Source organism: Macaca fascicularis, chromosome Y, assembly GCF_037993035.2.
Source record: "Macaca fascicularis isolate 582-1 chromosome Y, T2T-MFA8v1.1".
NCBI classification, from domain to species: domain Eukaryota; kingdom Metazoa; phylum Chordata; class Mammalia; order Primates; family Cercopithecidae; genus Macaca; species Macaca fascicularis.
The window spans coordinates 2,281,259-2,300,964 of record NC_132903.1 but is presented as its reverse complement, the minus strand read 5'-3'; the positions used below and the strand labels follow the sequence as shown (position 1 = coordinate 2,300,964).

The following is a 19,706-nucleotide window of genomic DNA, read 5'->3' as shown; positions in this document are numbered from 1 at the left end:
AGATTACGGGGAAACTCCACCCCTACGGTCTAACTTTGTCCATACCAGCATCTATTCAAATGTTCTAGGAATCTCCCTAAAATCTTCAGGAAGCAGTGCTTTGGGTGGATGACATCAGTGACCAAGAATGAGTCAGGACTTAAGATCTAAGTAGGGTGAGATGTTCAGACACCCAGAGGCGTGAAGGACCCCAGGGGCTCCTCCATAAAACAGTGGTTGTTGGCCGGGTGTGGTGCCTCACACCTGTAATCCCAGCACTTTGGAAGGCTGAGGCGGGTGGATCACTTGAGGTCCGGAGTTGGAGACCAGCCCGGCCAACATGGTGAGACCCGCTCTCTACTAAAAATACAAAAATTAGCCGGGCGTGGTGGCGGGCGCCTATAATCCCAGCTACTCAGGAGGCTGAGGCAGGAGAATTGCTTGAACCCGGGGGGCTGGAGGACGCAGTGAGCCGAGATTGCGCCACTGCACTCCGGCCTGGGCAACAAAGCAAAACTCTGCCTCAAGAAAAAAAATGAAAAATAAGAGTAGCTGTTCCCGGTCGATGAGATCCCTGCAAACCACACTGCTTGGTCATGCAAGAGGGAGGCCAGAGCTAAACATAACTGCCCAGTGATGCATGCACGTTAGCTGTGTTCCAAATAGCAGGGTTTACTTCCCAACTTCACGGCGGATACTAAATGATTTAGGGACTTTTGAATACAAGATCCCGAAGAGCCTGCTGACTGGCCTAGGAGGACTGCAATGGTGAGTACGTGCTCCTCCTAATTCCCCTGTAAATTTTAGTCCCGACCCAAGAAACTTCCCAGGTCCTGGGTGCGTGTGGGTTTTCAGTACTAACAGAAAGGGAATCCGCAGTGCTGGTTTTTGTTTTGTTTTGTTTTTTGAGACGGAGTCTCGCTCTGTCGCCCAGGCTGGAGCGCAGTGGTGCAATCTCGGCTCACTGCAAGCTCTGCCTCCTGGGTTCATGCCATTCTCCTGTCTCAGCCTCCTGAGTAGCTGGGACTACAGGCGCCCGCCACCACGCCCGGCTAATTTTTTGTATTTTTAATAGAGATGGGGTTTCACCATGTTAGCCAGGATGGTCTCGATCTCCTGACTTCATGATCCACCCGTCTTGGCTTCCCAAAGTGCTGGGATTACAGCTGTGAGCCACTGTGTCCGGCCTTGTGCTGGGTTTTAACTTAACTCTCCTGGGTGAAGAAAGGACCGTGACAGCCCCCTCATCACGGCTCTCCTCCTAATGATGACATTGATTGTAAATAACAAGGCAGGAATCATCAGAGCTAAGTGTCTTCCACCTTTGCTCGCTGCAGGGAAACTTGTGGAGGCTTTCCTGCAGGACTGTCTCTAGCCCCTGCAACAATTCCTCGGCGTATGTACCAACCATTTCCCACTTTGTAGACATAAAAAACCCAAGCACTGCAGCAGTGAGAACTTGTAAACTTTCACACAATGAAACACAAGGCAGAACAGCCCTGGAATCAAAGCCAGAAGGTCTGATTCCAAAGTTTTAGTGGTTTCACGAACCACCAGTCATCGTGCACCTGTTTCGTGCCAGCCCGAGTTTGGTCTCTGCCTTTTAAAGAAAGCACAGTTTTCCAATCAGCAAGGCATGAAGGAGCGGCACTGGCAGAGCGAGCCTTACCGTTTTCTTTGAAGCACAGCTTCTTTTTCTGGTAAGCAATGAAGCTAGAGATGGCTCCGGCCACGGCGACCACGACGGCCCCCACAATCCCGGGGATCACACCTGGGGCGTCCGCTGCAGGAGGAAGCACACAGCATCATGACTGAGACATGCACAGTGCAGAGAAGATCCCAGGGAGCAGTGGCTGGCAGAGACAGTCAGTCTGAGAGCACCAAGATCCTCAGAACATCTCAGTCACCCGAGCTGACCGATTTGCAAAGGGAGCACGCCGAGAATGGTACACAGGAAGGCAAAGCAAGGCACAGTCTCCCATCGCCAGCCATGCTGGGCAGACCTGGTCAGACCGTGGAGGGAGTGGAGCAGGGAGAAAAGAGACATGAAGAGAGGCCAGCGAGGTACAGGAAGAAGCTCAGCAGAACCAAGGCAGAGACAAAGACAGACAAAGACCTATGGAAAGAGAGAGCTGGGTCTGGGCGCAATGGCTCACACCTGTAATCCCAGCACTTTGGGAGGCCAAGGCGGGTGGATCGCCTGAGGTCAGGAGTTCGAGACCAGCCTAGTCAACATGGTAAAACCTGTCTCTATGAAAAATATAAAACTTAGCTGGGAGTAGGGGCGGGCGCCTTTAACCCCAGCTACTCGGGAGGCTGAGTCTGGAGAATCGCTTGAATCCGGGAGGCGGAGGTTGCAGTGAGCCGAGATTGTGCCACTGCACTCCAGCCTGGGTGACAGAGCAATTCACCATCTCAAAACAAAACAAAACAAAAAAGAGAGAGAGCTGGACATCAAACCTGGAGGAAAGAGCCCAGGTAGGGGCAGAGATGAAGAAGCAAAGACCTGCAATGCTTGGTGCTTTGCCATAGCGTTCTGTATCGTTAGAATGTTCGTTTTTCACCCCCTGAAAACAGCTTTGGGTTTCAATGCAAATATTTTAAATCCATATCTATGTAATTAATTATTATTATTGTTTATTATTTTGAGATGGGTTCTTACTCTGTCAAACAGGCTGCAGTGCAATGATGCAATCATAGCTCACCGCAATCTTCCTGGGCTCATGAGATCCTCCCACTTCAGCCTTCCGAGTAGCTGGGACTACAGGTGTGCACCACCATGTCTGGTTAATTATTGTGGTTTTATAGAATTGGGGTCTTGCTATGTTGCCCAGTCTGATCTCGAACTCCCAGCCTAAAGCAACCTGCCTGCCTAGGCCTCCCAAAATGCTGGGATTACATGCATGAGCCACCACACCCAGCCTATTTTTTAAAAAAATGTCATTCCAGCAATAATTCTTTTTTGTTTTTGGGAGACAGAGTCTTGCTGTATTGCCCAGGCTAGAGTGCAATGGTGCAGTCTCGGCTCACTGCAACCTCTGCGTCCCGGGTTCCAGCTAGTCTCCTGCCTCAGCCTCCCAAGTAGCTGGGATTACAGATATGTGCCACCACCACTGGCTAATTTTTTTTTTTTTTTTGAAATGCAGTCTTACTTTGTCACCCAGGCTGGAGTGTAGTGGCACGATTTCAGTTCACTGCAGCCTCTGCCTCCCGGGTTCAAGCAATTCTTGTGCCTCTCGAGTAGCTGGGACTATAGGTGCATGCTACACGCCCTACTAATTTTTGTATTTTTTGTAGAGATGGGGTTTCATCATGTTAACCAGGCTGGTCTCAAAACTCCTGATCTCAAGTGATTCACCCACCTTGGCCTCCCGAAGTGCTGGGATTACAGGCGTGAGCCACCACACCTGGCCTAATTTTTGTATTTTTTGTAGAGAAGGGGTTTCACCATGTTGGCCAGGCTGATTTCGAACTCTTGGTCTCAAGCAATCCTCCCGCCTTAGCCTCCCAAAGTGCTGGGATGACAGGTGTGAGCCATGGCGCCCAGCCGATGAAGAGATTCTTAATTCCAAATGCCAGATGTGAGCTTTAGAGGACCCTTCTCCAGATAGAATCTTCTCTGCCCTCCGTGACGGGGAAGGAGAATTGTCTGACTTTCAGCAAAAACACTGGCTCCAAACATGGTCTGTGGGTGGTGTGTTCACTCGGCCAGTCTTTAATATGTGCAAGACACAGTCATGTCATGGAAAGATTTTTCGAGCTTAACTACCCCTCCCTGATGAAGTGGCATAGTAAACATGAACTCTCCAGAAGGCCAAGAGCGACGGCCTGCCATAAACATGCCAGACATGGGTTTTCTTAGCTATTTTTTTTTAAATGACCTTGTAGTCCCAGGTGAGGGCTACAGACAGATTACTACCTCTTCAAAGAAAGCCTAGAATTCAAGAACTGTATCCATAAAAATCATAACTACCTAAAACAAGGGTAGACTACCCACTTTTCTTTTTCCACAAACATTCGTTGCGTATTTTAAGAATTCACATTTTATCAGCGATTAAAATGGCAAACAGGTATTAAAATCTTTGGCCAAGTTAGTACCTCTTCTGCCAAAGAAGCTGCTTAAAACCAGGCATTTTGCTAGAAGCAAAGTCCCTGAGAATTTTAGAGATGTGAGATACTAAAATACGAAGCTATTGTCCTCGCCCCTCCCTCTCTTCTGTCTCTCCTCTCTCCTTCCCTCTTTCCTTCTTTTCTTCTGTTTCCCTCTCTCCTTCCTTCCTTTCCTCCCTTCTTCTTCATTCCTTTCCTTCCTTCTCCTTCATTCCTTCCTTCCTTTCCTCCTCCCTTCTCCTGCTTTCCTTCCTTCTTTCCCTCCCTCCCTCCCTCCCCTCTTTCCCTTCCTTCCCTCCCTCCCTTCTTCCTCCTCCCTCCCTCTTTTCCCTCCCTCCGTCTTTCTTGTCCTTCCTTCCTCCCTCCCCCTCCCTTCCTCTTTTCCTTCCTTCCTTCCTCCCACCCTCCTCCCTTCCTTCCTCCCTTCCCTCTCTTCCTTCCTTCTTCCTTTCCTCCTTCCTTCCTTCTCTCTCTCCATCCCTCCTTCCTTCTTTCCTTCCCTTCTTCCTTCCTCCCTACTTTCTCTTTCTCTTACCTCATTTTTTTTTTCTTTACAGTTTTAAAAGGAATTCTTTCTGTTGTTATTTTCTTGTCCCATCTAAGGGAAAAGGTTATGAAAAAGGAGACAGGAGATACATCACCGGCACTTTCATGGAGAACACAATGCCTGTTACAGCCAGGGTGGGAGCAATCCACATTCCCACCTCCCACCTGGTCACTGACGTTCTCAAGGGCCAAGCGCAATGGAGGATGCCGCGTCACAAGCTTCTGATCGTTAGGGTGAGTGTAGGAGCTTTAGTAAACACAAGGACAAGGCTAAGCATGATGTAGGGATCAGATCGCCAGCCAGAACATCATGGGCAGGTGACCAAATGTAAAATCTGGGTCACGTGGGCACCTGGAGCAGGGCTGGTTTGCTGGGGGGACCTCTGTGGCTATACCGCTTGGGAGCACTGGGCACAGAACACCCGTGTCTCCTGCCAGTAGCTTCAGGAGGCCGATGCCAGTGTAGTCTGCCAGCTCTCAGACATTCTGCTTCCCCTTCTCACCACCACATGGGAGAGACAAGAAGAAAAATGGCAGAAGCCAGGTGCACCTACCCTCCTCCCCTTCTTTCCTGTGGCTTCCTCCACCATCACTGCCTCCTTTTCCTGCAACACAAAAGCAACATCTGCTGACAATCTGCATCTGGAAGATTCGGGATCAAGGAAAAATTCACAGCCAGGACCGTGAAGAGGCTGGGGTCCTGTTTCTTACACTCTACGGGGATACATGTTACCCAGCTACAGAGCTGGAGTCCTGCCTCTGCCTATTACACTGTGGGGGTGCCTGTTACACAGCTACAGAGCTGGGGTGCTGCCTGTTACACTCTGTGGGGGTGCATGTTACACAGCTGTATAGCTGGGATGCTGCCTGTTACACTCTGTGGGGGTGCATGTTACCCAGCTACAGAGCTGGGGTGCTGCCTGTTACACTCCAGGGGTACTCTGAGAACCTGTACTCCCAGGCATTCTCTCTTTATTCTTAGGGCTTTAATATTCACGTTCCTTAAATTACAGAAAACAGCCCAATAAAACGAAGCTGAAACAACACTAGCTATTTGAAAGAATACACAGGTGAATGGATGGGTGAGGAGGTGGTGAGAAGGGCCCATTCGACAGGCCCTGTCCCTCAGAAAAGTGGGACAGCTGCCTGGGCCCTGAACTCTTCCCCCAGGACCAATCCTCTATGGGGCAGCCTTTACTTCCCACAACCTTGAAGCCTCAGCAAACGGGCAGTTCCCACAGAAATGACTGAACATTTCACTGTGAGTTCACAGAGGGCTGAGAGTTTAGACCCTGTAGTGATTCTGCAGAGCAGGTGGGCATCATGGGATGGAGAGAGAAAAGAGACAGAAAACAAGGTAACTGTACCTTCTCCACCTGAAACGCCATCCACAAGGTCAGCATCTGAGAAGCTACCTAGGAAAGAAAATACAGCATCATCTGTCAACCTGGAACTCCTCCAAGGGTCTTCATGTCTTAGAATAAAGGAAAAACTCAGGAAAACCAGCCTGTTCATCAACATAGTGAAACCCCATCTCTACTAAGAATATAAAAATTAGCTGGGTGTGGTGACAGGCACATGTAATCCCAGCTACTTGGGAGGATGAGGCAGGAGAATCACTTGAACCCTGGAGGTGGAGGTTGCAGTGAGCCAAGATGGCACCACTGCACTCCAGCCTGGGCAACAAGAGCTAAACTCAGTCTCAAAACAAAACAAAACAAAAAATCATAAATAAAGTGGAAAAACGTGAGCATAATATTGCATGCTGGCAATATTTAATGTCTGTAAATAAATGAAGAAGGTTTATAAATCAATAATGTCATATCAGAATATAAGAATAAAAGGCAAAGCATACAATACACAAAATAAGAAGTACCCATGGCCAATGGATGCAGGTTGTTTTTTTTTTTAATTTTAGAAGTAAAGTCATGAAACCAGGAGAAAGTTGACGGAATATTTCACACTATTTGCAAAGGTTTCCCAGGTGATAACTAATATTGGAGATGGTGTGAAGACAGGGACATTTGCACACACCCCTGGCATCAAAATAAATTGCTAAAATTCTGCAGCAAATTAAAAACCAGGTCAAAAGCTATACAAGTACTCATACACATTGATCTAAACAACTTGAATGCTAGAAATTTCTTCGAAGGAATAAAAATAGTGCATGGAGTTGACTCAGATTTGCTTTGTTAATTCATAATTCTAAAATGCCAGAAGAAACACAACATTTTCAGAATTAAAGGAAGTATATAATTATATATGTAGTATGTAATAGTACATGATTATCGGTAAAAGTCATACGATAGAAATGATTATGTGACATGAAAAAATGTTCATGGAATATCAGTAAGCAAAAAGTAATGTTACAATGCAGTATAAACAAAAGACTTGGAACTTTGCTTAAAATTTATTTCATTTAGATTAATATATAGGCTGGGTGAGGTGGCTCGTGCCTATAATCTCAAGAGATTTGGGACGCTGAGGCAAGAGGATTGCTTGAGGCCAGGAGTTTCAGACCAGCCTGGGCAACATACTGAGACCCCATCTCTACAAAAAATGACAAAACTAACTGGTCACGGTGCTGTGTGCCTGTAGCCCCAGCTTCTTGAAAGACTGAGGCAGGGGGATCTCTCTAGCCCAGGAGTTGGAGGCTGTGGTATGCTCCTATGTTTAATATGATCACACCACTGTACTCTAGCCTGGACAACACAGTGAGACCCTGTCTCAAAAAAAAAAAAAGATACACAAAATACTAGCACTAATCGCCATCAAAATGTCAACAAGATGTGGACATCATTAATATATTTCTGTGTTAAAAATTAAATATGTAAACAAAAAAACCCTAAGCATATAAACTTTCAACAATCATTCAGCTAAAAAAAAAACTGGTGCTATTCAAATTACACTGAAAATGCTGTAATATGTCAGAAAATACTTTTTTCTTAAATATTTAAGGGCAAAAAGATTTAAAACACACTAGCTTCTCCATAAGGAATGTGTATGCCAATACTTTTCTCTTTATTAAGTCTATATTTAAATTCTTGTATTCAATTTTTTAGAAGTTCCATAAGATGGAACTTGGAAGTAAAAGTAGCAAACTAGGCCAGGCACAGTGGCTCATATCTGTAATCCCAGCACTTTCGGGAAGCCAAGGTGGGCGGATCACTTGAGGTCAGGAGTTCGAGACCAGCCTGGCCAACACAGCAAAACCCTGACTCTACTAAACATACAAAAATTAGTTGGGCATGGCAGTTTGTGCCTGTAATTCCAGCTACTCAGGAGGCTGATGCAGGAGAATCACTTGAACCCAGTAGGTGGAGGTTGCAGTGAGCCAAGATGGCACCACTGCACTCCAGCCTGGGTGACAGAGTGAGACTCTGTCTCAAAAAAAAAAAGCAAATTAAAAATAAAATCCAAGCTGAATATCTATTTTTGAAAGGTACATTTTCTACTACATGAACACGGGCATTACACTGCACAGGCAGTCAACAGTAAGCACACACTCATCTGAAATCACCTCGTCTCAGCTGACATAAATATCACTGAATTCTGAACCACATGGAGACAGCTCACAGGGTCAGAGACTCTTACCAGAGGAACCAGCCTGGTTGGGGTTTGGATTTGGCTTCGGCTTGGGTGGGTTCGGTGGTGGTGGGTCGTCTGTTTGTGAAAGATGAGAGTTGCAATGATAAGTGCCTTGCAGTAAAGAAAATGAAACATCAGTTTACATACAGACGGTTCCCTCAGCAGAAACTGGACCTTGGCCTTTGTCCTGGTGGGGATACCCATACACACAGTCTCCTGCCAATTTCCTCCCATCAACTTTGAGCCACAGTTCTTAATTTCAAGTATGTTCAATAAAAATTAAAGCGGGTATCCACACCAGCTGCAGAATTTCTGGGGCCAAAATAAAAAGGTGGGACCCATTTTTCAAATTCTGTTAAGTATTCCAAGACGGCGGCACCAGAACAGTAAACCAGTATGGTGCCCATGTCAAACCAACATGCCATGGGGTCCCGTGCCACTGCACAGGTCACATGCTCGTGAGGCCAGCCCTGGCCAGGGTAGGCACATGTGTCTCATGTCCTTCCAAAGGCTGTAACAGTTTTAAAATAAAAGCACATGTACTGGTTGTAAAGAAAAACCCAACGACAACAGCAAGAACAAACCAACATACCTATTCCCTAGGTTTCCACTGTGAAAGCTGGCTCCCTTTATAATTTAAATGGGAGAATTCTCTCTGAACTGATCGTAATTGGGTGATAATAAGCAGGCCAGCAGCAGAGGAGATTAAAGGATAATACTCACCACTTCCTCCATCAACAACAGCATCTCCTAAGTCAAAGTCATCCCCTAAAAGAGGGAAAAAAGCAGTTAATACCAAATTTCAGAGAGAAACGAGGAAGGAATGATCATGAACAGATCGAAAAACCACCACAGCCCCACATTCCTGAATACTTTTCTGAATATCAGCTTGACCAGGATCTCATTAGGAAAAGTGAATTCCTGACCATTTTTACATCACTATTCTCTCAGACTAAAAGAGTAAAAAACAAAAAGAGACACAGAGAGACAAAGAGCTAGGAGAGAAGCTCTCAGAGGAGGGGCAGGGGAGAAAGAGACAGAAATAAAGTAATTTATAAATGAATTGTGTTGCCTGGACCAAGGTGAAATTCCAATTCCGCCTGCACATGATTTTCTCCTGTTGACTCCCCATCCCATCACCCTCTCCTCCCAGGTCCCTAACAACTTTTGAAAGGCAGACCCCAAGAGAAGAGGACAGATGACTGTGATTCGATTTAGGCTAGAGGGTGTCTAAAATGCGGCTCTGGCAACCCACATGTGCTCTGCAATGGACGTGACAATTCACCATGGCCTCAGATCTTGTCTTCTAGTAGGAAGAATGATTTTGAATACCCAACTAAAATGGAGGAATGGTTGCTGGCATCCACCCAACAGCATGTACTGAGCCATCCTGAGTCACGTATGGGAATTTCCAGTCCCTTCCTCAAGGAGACTATAATAGTACAAATCCAGACGTTCAACACCTACTCATTGGGTGCTGTCTGCACGACTGCATAGTTCAAGGATCTGGGGACACGGGTCCCTTTGCTCATGAGCTGACACTCTAGACAGGAAGTCCAATAATGAAGTGGAGCTATTCATGTTTTATATTAGAAAACTCAGAAGTGCTAAGACAAGACAGTGATGCCGTAAGTTTGGGCATCATTTTTACTCTGTTTATCCACCACTGGGGTTGACCCTTGGGCAATTCCATCATGTGGCCCTTGTTTCTGACTTTTGTTTCTGCCTTTTGTATTTTGTAAAAATACAAAAAATTAGCCGGAAAAAAAAAGGGAGAAGAAAATCTAAAGACAGAGTAACTCAGATCCTTAGAATAAAAGCACCCGGAGATACTGTCCCAATGACCCCAAAACATTTCACATCAGCAACCATTCTCTCCTGGAATCACCAGATGCAATGTCCACATCTTAACACAATTCCAGCATGAACCAGACTCCGCCCGGAGCACTCCAATCACTTCTCTCTTCTTTCTAGTTGCCTAAGTCCCGTCCTGCTGTGACAGAAAATGATTTGTTCTTTTTCTTTGCATACTAGGAACAAGTCCTTCTCACCAGCACTGGGCTTCTTGGGGGTTGCAGTGGGTTTCTTGCCTTCTTTGTCTAAAGAGAGAAGACATTTTAGTCAGTCAAAGTTGCGGCTGGGAAAACAAGTGTCAACTCTTTTGTGGTGAAGGCTGTTTCATTTTCTTGGAAACAGCTGGAGAATGTTTTTAGCATTGTTTTTCCTCTCCAGCCCAAGTGCGCTGAGCTTCACAGGATGACTCTTGAGCCCAGAAGACAGGCACAGAGGCTGCTACCAGCCATGGTTTCCACAGAGACCAGGGGCCCCTTCTCCACTTTTTTTTTTTTTTTTTTTTTGAGACGGAGTCTCGCTCTGTAGCCCGGGCTGGAGTGCAGTGGCCGGATCTCAGCTCACTGCAAGCTCCGCCTCCCGGGTTTACGCCATTCTCCTGCCTCAGCCTCCCGAGTAGCTGGGACTACAGGCGCCCACCACCTCGCCCGGCTAGTTTTTTGTATTTTTAGTAGAGACGGGGTTTCACCATATTAGCCAGGATGGTCTCGATCTCCTGACCTCGTGATCCGCCCGTCTCGGCCTCCCAAAGTGCTGGGATTACAGGCTTGAGCCACTGCGCCCGGCCTTTTTTTTTTTTTTTTTTGATACCAAGTCTTGCTCTGTCACCCAGGCTGGAGTGCAATGGTATGGTCTCCACTCACCGCAACCTCTGCCTCCTGGGTTCAAGCAATTCTCCCGCCTCAGCCTCCTGAGTAGCTGGGTTTACAGGCGCATGCCATCACTTTTGGCTAATTTTTTGTATTTTTACTAGAGATGGGGTTTCACCATTTTGGCCAGGCTGGTCTCGAACTCCTGACCTCAGGTGATCCACCCACCTCAGCCTCCCAAAGTGCTGGGATGACAGGCGTGAGCCACCGCGCGCCCAGCCCTTTTCCACTTCTTGACATTAAATGGGACTGTGACCGAGATGTAAGCCAGGAAGGCAGGAGAATGGCAAAGTTAGGAGAAAAACTGCCCTTTCAGAGCCCAAGATCTATGCATGAGAAGGAGACACCGGATTGATGGTTGAAAGGCTGTTCACATTTCTCATATGAAACACACTTTTGGCTCCGTCAGGCCTCTGCCTAGGCTGCCCCCTCTGGGAATGGAAGTCTCAGGCAAATCAGGTGGAGGTTTTAAGACTAAGGGCACCTCCCACTGCAGTGAACACCTGTTCCCAAGGGCTAAGAAGGGGTAGGTGATCAGGAAAGAGATGATCCCCATTAGCACTGTTTCTCTCAAACCATCGGCATTGCACCACAGAACATAAAATTAAAAGCTGGCCACGTGCAGTGACTCGCATCTGCAATCCTCTCACACCTCAGCACTTTGGGAGGCTGAGGTGCGAGGACTGCTTGAGCTCACGTGGTCAAGGCTGCAGTGAGCCAAGATCCCACCACGGCACTCCAACCTGAGCAACGCAGTGAGACCCCGTATTGCTTACTGTACCAGGTGAGGTGGCACATGCCTGTAGTCCCAGCTACTCAGGAGGCTGAGGTGGGAGAACTGCTTGAGCCCAGACGGTCAAGGCTGCCGTGAGCCAAGATCCCAACACTGCACTCCAGCCTGGGCGACAGAGCGAGACTCCGTCTCAAAAAAAAAAAAAAAAAAAAAGTGAAGAGGGTGGCCAGGCTCAGTGGCTCATGCCTGTAATCCCAGCACTTTGGGAGGCAAAGGTGGGCAGATTACGAGGTCAGGAGTTCGAGACCAGCCTGACCAACGTGGTGAAACCCCATCTCTACTGAAAATACAAAAACTAGCCAGGCATGGTGGTGCATGCCTATAATCCTAGCTACTTAGGAGGTGGAGGTAGGAGAATCACTTGAACCTGGGAGGTGGAGGTTGCAGTGAGCCAAGATCGCGCCACTGCGCTCTAGCCTGGGCGAGAGAGAGAGACTCCATCTCAAAAACAAACAAACAAAAAAAAAGTGAAGAGGGCTGTCCTGGGTTGAAGAACATTCCTCCAAAATCCACATCCACCCCAAACCTCAATAGGTGCTCTTATTTGGAAACAGGGTCTTTGCAGTTGTAATTACTTAAGATGAAGTTAGAACAGATTAGGATAGATCCTAATGACTGGTGCCCTTATAAGAAGGAAATTTGGATACATGGAGACACAGGGAAGAGACCAGTGTAGACAAAGGCAGAGCCTAGAGTGATGCGGCCACAAGCACAGGGACACCTGGAGCCCTCAAAAGCTGGGAGAGGCAGGAAGGATCCTCCCCTAGAGCCACCAAAAAGAACTGGATATAACTGCAGTGGATTGAGCAGTGGTTCCCCCAAAAGACATATCTACATCCTAAGCCTAGAACCTGGTATTGAGACTTTATTTGGAAATAGGGTCTTTGCAGATGTGCTTGAGAAGGATCTTGAGATGAGGTTATCCTGGAGTATGGTGGCCCTAAACCCAATCACAAGTGTCCTTGTAAAAGAAAGAAAAGGAGACAGAGACACAGAGGAGGAGGCCCCATGGAGAAGGAGGCAGAGACTGGAGTGATGCGGCCACAAGCCCAGGGACACCTGGAGTCCCCAGGAGCTGGGAAAGGCAGGAAGGACCCTCCCCTAGAGCTCCCTAGAGGGAGCATGGGTCTGTCTACACCTTGATCTCAGACTTCCATTGTCCAGGTCTGGAAGATGGTAAATCCCTGTGGTTTAAGCCCCCAGTTGGTGGTACCTTTTTATGGCAGCCCCAGAAAACAAATACAAAGGGATGACAAGACCCAGAAGCAGATAGAGTGATAAGATGGATTCCTTCAATTCCTTTTCCCATGCCCTTCACCGAGGGCTCTGGGTGAGGAGCGGGAGACAGGAAGAGCTGCAGAAAAAGGAAGGAGTGGCCCCATGGAGAGAGTGGGTGCCGATTTTGAGAGGGAGGATGCCAGGACTGGACGCCCCTCTCTCCAGGGGGACCTCCATTTGCTCACCTCCTCTAGCCCCTTCCCCAAGCACCTGGCAAGTTTTCGCTCGGCCTTCGACCATCACAGGAGTGTGAATTATTCCACCAGGGTGGTTCGTTTATCTTAACCAGGGCATCTTGCTTTTCCTTGTCATCTATGAATCTAGTTTTTATAATAAGGCAGGTGGACACATACAGGCAGACCTCCTTCACTGCACTTTGTCTTAAGGTGCTTTGCAAATACTATGTGTTTTACAAACAGAAGGTCTGCAGCAACTCTGTGCCAAGCCAGACTCTCGGCATCATTTTTTCCAACAGCACATGCCCCACTTCCTGTCTCTGTATCTGCATTGTTTAGCAATAAGTTATTTTCAATTAGAGTAAACTGTTTTTAGAAGTAATGCTATTGCATACTTAACAGACTACAGTCAAGAGTAAATATAACACTTATATGTACTGGGAAGCCAAAAATTGCTATGACTCCCAGTACTGCGGTGTTCTAGAACCGAGCCGGAAATGTCTAGGATATGCCTGTATTTACTATGTTAACATAAAATATTGACAGGATTTTAAAAATTGATGTTGTTACTCACCAGGAAGGGCATCAGATAAATCGAAACCATCATCTAAGAGGGAAAAAAAGAGTCAACTTACAAACAAGAAAAATAAAAATAAATTTGAAAATTATAGAGATAAAAAATGGTAGGTGATTTTGACTTTTGTGACATTTAAAACGGCAACTTAAAAAAATTTACAAGGTGCTGTGATTTCTCTTTTCATTCTAAATATTCACTTTCATTCCTAAAAGTAAGAATATGTTAGCCTAGGTTTTAAAGAAACAATGACCTTCCAGCTTAGTAGAAATTAAAATAGTGGGAAAACGTGATCATTTTGTGTATTATTCTTAAAAGGCAGTTCCTTTGAAACAAAGGAGTAACAATTTTGAATATGTACTGAAAAGAACATGGGGAACAAAATTCTCCATTTTTTATTGGCAACTGTCCTGTAATTACAAACCAAAATATAGCGGAAACACTCAACAACCCAGAAAGACACATGCATTATGCATTAAAAAAAAAAAAAATCTCATGGAATCTCACAGAATGAGGAAACTGTCACGCTCAATTATTGATAGGCTATCCTGTTTCTACAGTTTTTAATTACAAGAATTTCAATGCTAGTTCAACGTGGCCATCTCTGGCGCACTGAAGAAAAGCCAAATTCAGGAAAATTTGGAAAAGTCGACTTGGACTGTTTGGTTAACTGGAGGAAGAGTTAGGATAATCGTCAACATCCAGCGTCCCCATTCCTCAGCACCAAAGGGGTGCAACACCTCTCAACCGTCAGGAAGCACCTGCAGTGGGTGCTGAGGGGTCCAAGAACAACCCGCGGGAGCCCTGTGAACAACAGAAATGTGTCCAGTTCCACAGCAGGTGCAAGTGACCGGGCCATGCTCCTGTGTGTATAAATGAAGAGTGCATGCATATGTCACAGGGCTGTGTGTGTGCGTGTGCATGTATATTTGGGCATTTGCAGTGCAAATGTATGTATTTGTGGGTTTTGTGTGCATGCATGGGGTGTGTAGGTGGGTTCTCTGTGTGTATATGTGTATGTATGTGTTGTGTGTGCATATATACAAGTGCATGTATGAGTGGGTTTGCATATGTGCATACGTGTGGGCGTGTTTTGTGTAACTGTGGAGGTGCATTTTGTGGGTTTGTGCCTGTGTGTGTGTGTACGCAGTGTGTCAGTGTTTTCTATGTGCATATGTGTCAGTGCATGTTCGTGTAGGTTTGTGTGTGCATATGCAGGTGTGCGTAGTGTGTAGCTGCTTCTGTGTGCCTATGGATAGTTGCATGTATGTGTGGGTTCTGTGTGCAAATGTGTAGGTGTTATGTATGCATATGTGTAGGTGCATGTATATGTGGGTTTGTGTGTGTATGTGTAGGCAGATGTAGTGTGTATGTTTTTCATGTGCATGTGTGCAGTTGCATGCATGTGTGTGTGCATGTGTCAATGTGTGTATGTGTAGGTGCGTTTGTGTGTGCGTGTGTAGGTGTGTGCATTTGTGGGTTTGTGCGTGCATGTGTAGGTGTGTGCATTTGTGGGTTTGTGCATGCGTGTGTAGGTGTGTGCATTTGTGGGTTTGTGCGTGCGTGTGTAGGTGTGTGCATTTGTGGGTTTGTGTGTGCGTGTGTAGGTGTGTGCATTTGTGGGTTTGTGCGTGCATGTGTAGGTGTGTGCATTTGTGGGTTTGTGTGTGCGTGTGTAGTGTGGTGTGTTTCCATGTGTGCATATGCGTAGGTGCATGTATGCACGTGCTGTGTGCACACATGTAGTTGTGTGCACGTGTGCGTATGGGTAGGTGTGCATAGTGTGAAGGCATGTATTGAGTATGTACATACAGGTAGGTGTGTCTATGTCTGCTTGTATGTCTGTGTGTGTGTACCCATGGCTGCTGGTGTGTTTCTGTGTGTGTCAACAGTAAGTAGAAAGTAGACTAAATCCTCAGAACAGCTCTGTGGGCCCCATGCCAGCAACCAGAGTGGAGTTGTTTCCACAACCTCAGAGCCCTGAAATGGCTTTTTCTACAACAGGACGTTTGCCAGACATAACAAATGCAATTACAGCTCCTCCTGCAGCATGCGGCAGATCTTTAGACAGTAGCAAGGGAGGATCCTACTGATCCGGAATAAACCATAAGGCATGTACACACACACGCATATATATATGCATTCATGTTCATATGTTTCCATAGAAATCTATAACTGTATTTTTTGAAGTTGTATTACTTTTTCTTTATTTACATCTTACCTCACGTATTTATTTGTGGTGCACACAGTTCAAAGCTACTGTCTTAGGCATTTTCAAGCATGCAATGCATTCTTGCTAACCACAGTCACCCTGAGTACAGAAGACCCCTGAACTTATCCCTTCCTATCTGACGGAAATGTTGTACCCTTTACCCATCATTTCCCCATTTCCCTCACCCCTCACTCCCAAGCCCTTGGTCACGCCATTCCACTCTGCTTCTATGAGTTCAATGTTTTTAGATTCCACGTAAGTGTGTTTGGGTCAGATGGTATTTGTCTTTCTGTGCCCAGCTTACTGCACTTAACATCATGTCCTCCAGTTCCATCCATGTTGGTGCAAATGTCAGGACTTCCTTTTTTTTTTTTTTTTTTTTTTTTTTGAGACAGAGTCTCACTCTGTTGCCCAAGCTGGAGTGCAATGGTGCAATCTTGGCTCACTGCAACCTCCGCCTCCCGGGTTCAAGCAATTCTCCTGCCTCAGCCTCCTGAGTAGCTGGGATTACAGGTACCCGCCACCACACCCAGCTAATTTTTTGTATTTTTTGTAGAGACAGGGTTTCATCATGTTGGCCAGGCTTTGTGTGTGCGCATGTGTAGGTGTGTGCATTTGTGGGTTTGTGTGTGCATGTGTAGGTGTGGGACACAGAGTCCCACCCTCACCATTTTCTCCTTGGGTGACTAACACTTAAGACAGCTTCCCAAACACCACCCCACAGAGAGTAGGGAGGAAAGGGGGGTGACCAGCTCTTGATTTCATACAAAGGTGGGCCCTCTGAATCACCCATGATCAAGCGTTCACTCCCTGGTAAAATCTGGTACTGCAGACACCTCTGAGGCTAATTTTCCAGGTGTGTGAGGGAGGCCGTCCCCCAGGTGTGTGAGGGACGCAGTCTCCCAGGTGTGTGAGGGACGCAGTCTCCCAGGTGTGTGAGGGAGGCCGTCCCCCAGGTGTGTGAGGGACGCCGTCCCCCAGGTGTGTGAGGGACGCAGTCTCCCAGGTGTGTGAGGGAGGCCGTCCCCCAGGTGTGTGAGGGACGCAGTCCCCCAGGTGTGTGAGGGACGCAGTCCCCCAGGTGTATACAAATGCACATGCTACTGGCTTGAAGCCTCATGGGGAAGCAAACCCAATCAATGATCATGAGGCAGTAAAGGAACCTCTGTAAATGAAGCTGTCGTCTCCTAACTCAGTCCACTGGTCTCTTTATTTCCTAGGACTCATCTCCCAATTCATCACATACCCTGAGCTTTCAGGTGGTAGGCAGGAAATTGTGGGCTCACAGCAGACACCCCCACTTTCTTTTTTTTTTTTTTTTTTTTTTTTTTTTTTTTTTTTTTGAGACGGAGTCTCGCTGTGTCTCCCAGGCTGGAGTGCAGTGGCGTGATCTCGGCTCACTGCAAGCTCCGCCTCCCGGGTTCACGCCATTCTCCCGCCTCAGCCTCCCAAGTAGCTGAGACTACAGGCGCCCGCCACCACGCCCGGCTAGTTTTTTGTATTTTTAGTAGAGACGGGGTTTCACCATGTTAGCCAGGATAGTCTCGATCTCCTGACCTCGTGATCCACCCGCCTCGGCCTCCCAAAGTGCTGGGATTACAGGCTTGAGCCACCGCGCCCGGCCCCCACTTTCTTTTTTGCTCCTGAAAACGACCTCCGGGGCTGCAAATGTGAAGAAAACACCATCAAAACCCACCCAGCAGGAGCTACAACCATGCCCTTAGAGAAGGAGCCTGGTGGAGAACTCAGGTGCCCGTGTTGAATGTTCACGGTGTTCAGCTTCTCTGCAAAATTGCAAAGAGACCACACCCTCGGCAGAACCCCCTACTGCCACTGCAGTTTCCACCCGGCCCTCTCAAAGCTCCAGATGTTTTGGGGACAGGGCAATGACTCATCAGGACAAGGCAGAACGGACCACAGATGGCATGAGTCAGTCTGACAAGACACTTTCTACTGATTCAAACCGTGTTTTCTTTTTCACATCAGCCAGGCAACTCGAAAAACAGGATGAACCTAGAGTGAAGTCCCTGAGGCCACATGGGGTGTGTGAGTTCCTCCGAAATGTGACCAGGGCTTGCACTATGTAGGAATGCGCTCAACCGTGGCAAACTCGGGAGGAGAGCCGGTACCTGGGTTCTCTTTTTTCTTTTTCTTTCTTTTTTTTCTTTCTTTTTTTTTTTTTTTGAGGCAGAATCTTGCTCTGTTGCCCAGGCTGGAATGCAGTGGCACGATCTCAACTCACTGCAACTTCCACCTCCTGGGTTCAAGTGATTCTCCTTCCTCAGCCTCCCAAGTAGCTGGGATTACGGGCATGTGCCACCACTTCCAGCTAATTCTTCTGTTTTTAATAGAGATGGGGTTTCACCATGTAGGCCAGGCTGGTCTCAAACTCCTGGCCTCAAGTGATCTGCTTGCCTTGGCCTCCCAAAGTGCAGAGATTACAGGTGTGAGCCACTGCGCCCGGACACTTGGGATATCTTAAACCCCATCATCACACCATTCAGGTGTTTCACATAAAATTAAAAGTTATCTGGGCGTGGTGGCACACGCCCGTAGTCCCAGTTACTTGGGAGGCTGAGGGAGGAGAAATGCTTGAACCCGGGAGGTGGAGGGTGCAGTGAACCGAGATCACACCACTGCACTCCAGCCTGAGTGACAGAGTGAGACTCCATCTCAAAATAAATAAATTAATTAGTTAAAAATAAAAATTAGGCAGTTCCAAGATTCTTATAACTTTCAGATTTTCATAAGAATAACACAATCACTACATAGTAACAGCAGCAGCCAGGGATGTCATTTATGCAGTGCTGTGTGTGTGCCTGCAGCGTTCTCAATAATACTGTTAATCTTCATTAAGGGTGGGAGGATGAAGATCCCGCCACTGGCCTGGGTGTGCCTGCTGGAAAATGTCCGATTCACTCAGCCACACCATCACCCCGGGGTGCTCACACCTGCTGATGGCCACTCCAGTATTCATCTGCTCCTGCTGCTTTTCCACGCCCTTTTCCAAAGCCCCCTAAACACAAACTTTCAGGACATTGTAGAAAAGGAGGGGGAGGAGGTGCAGAGGGCACATATGTGCTCTTTACTCATTGCAGAGTCTTTTTTTTTTTTTTTGAAACGGAGTCTCTCTCTGTCACCCAGGCTGGAGTGCAGTGGCGCGATCTCGACTCACTGCAAGCTCCACCTCCTGGGTTCACGCCATTCTCCTGCCTCAGCCTCCCGAGTAGCTGGGACTACAGGCGCCCGCTACCACGCCTGGCTAATTTTTTGTATTTTTAGTAGAGACGGGGTTCATCATGTTAGCCAAGGTGGCTCCTGACCTCGTGATCCGCCTGCCTCGGCCTCCCAAAGTGTTGGGATGACAGGCGAGAGCCACTGTGCCCAGCTCTTTTTTTTATTTTTTTGGAGGTCGGTGGAACCAGTCACATGGTCTGCCCCTAAAAACTTTCATTCTAGGTTTGAGGGGCCTCAGGAAGGGTCCCCAACCTAGAGATAACTGCAGTACAAAGAAAGCTCAGAACGGTGCAAGAGAAAATGCCTCCACATTGGAGCGAGTACCAGAAGTCCTCCTGTGTGGGAACAGCAGGAGGCAGCTGATACATTTCATTTTACCGTTTTATTCAGATGGTCCAAACACCCTTATTTTTCTGTTGCTTAAAACCAAATTGCTCTGGAAGTATTGTTCTCTTTTTCAAGATGTATCATTTAACACAGGGGAGATGATTGG

The 19,706-nt window shown here is 47.1% G+C and overlaps 1 protein-coding gene across 8 annotated transcripts in view; it reads right to left on the bottom strand.

Annotated features, from left to right (window-relative positions):
• The window catches only part of LOC101867429 (CD99 antigen), a 48,536-nt gene that overhangs the window by 13,597 nt on the left and 15,233 nt on the right, over positions 1-19,706 (bottom strand). For 4 of the 8 annotated variants that reach the window (XR_001487611.4, XR_006695449.3, XM_005592879.5 and 1 more), the window contains exons 2-8: positions 13,765-13,797; positions 10,275-10,322; positions 8,947-8,991; positions 8,230-8,298; positions 6,003-6,050; positions 5,190-5,240; positions 1,649-1,762 (exon numbers count right to left, since the gene is read on the bottom strand). Coding sequence is in view for 4 of the 8 variants with exons in the window: in XM_005592879.5 (XP_005592936.4) it covers positions 1,649-1,762; positions 5,190-5,240; positions 6,003-6,050; positions 8,230-8,298; positions 8,947-8,991; positions 10,275-10,322; positions 13,765-13,797 (408 nt within the window). In the remaining 4 variants the exon portion in view is untranslated. The remainder of the gene's footprint in view (positions 1-1,648; positions 1,763-5,189; positions 5,241-6,002; positions 6,051-8,229; positions 8,299-8,946; positions 8,992-10,274; positions 10,323-13,764; positions 13,798-19,706) is intronic. The other 4 variants (XR_012430459.1, XR_006695451.3, XM_074030419.1 and 1 more) reach the window with 1 other exon arrangement.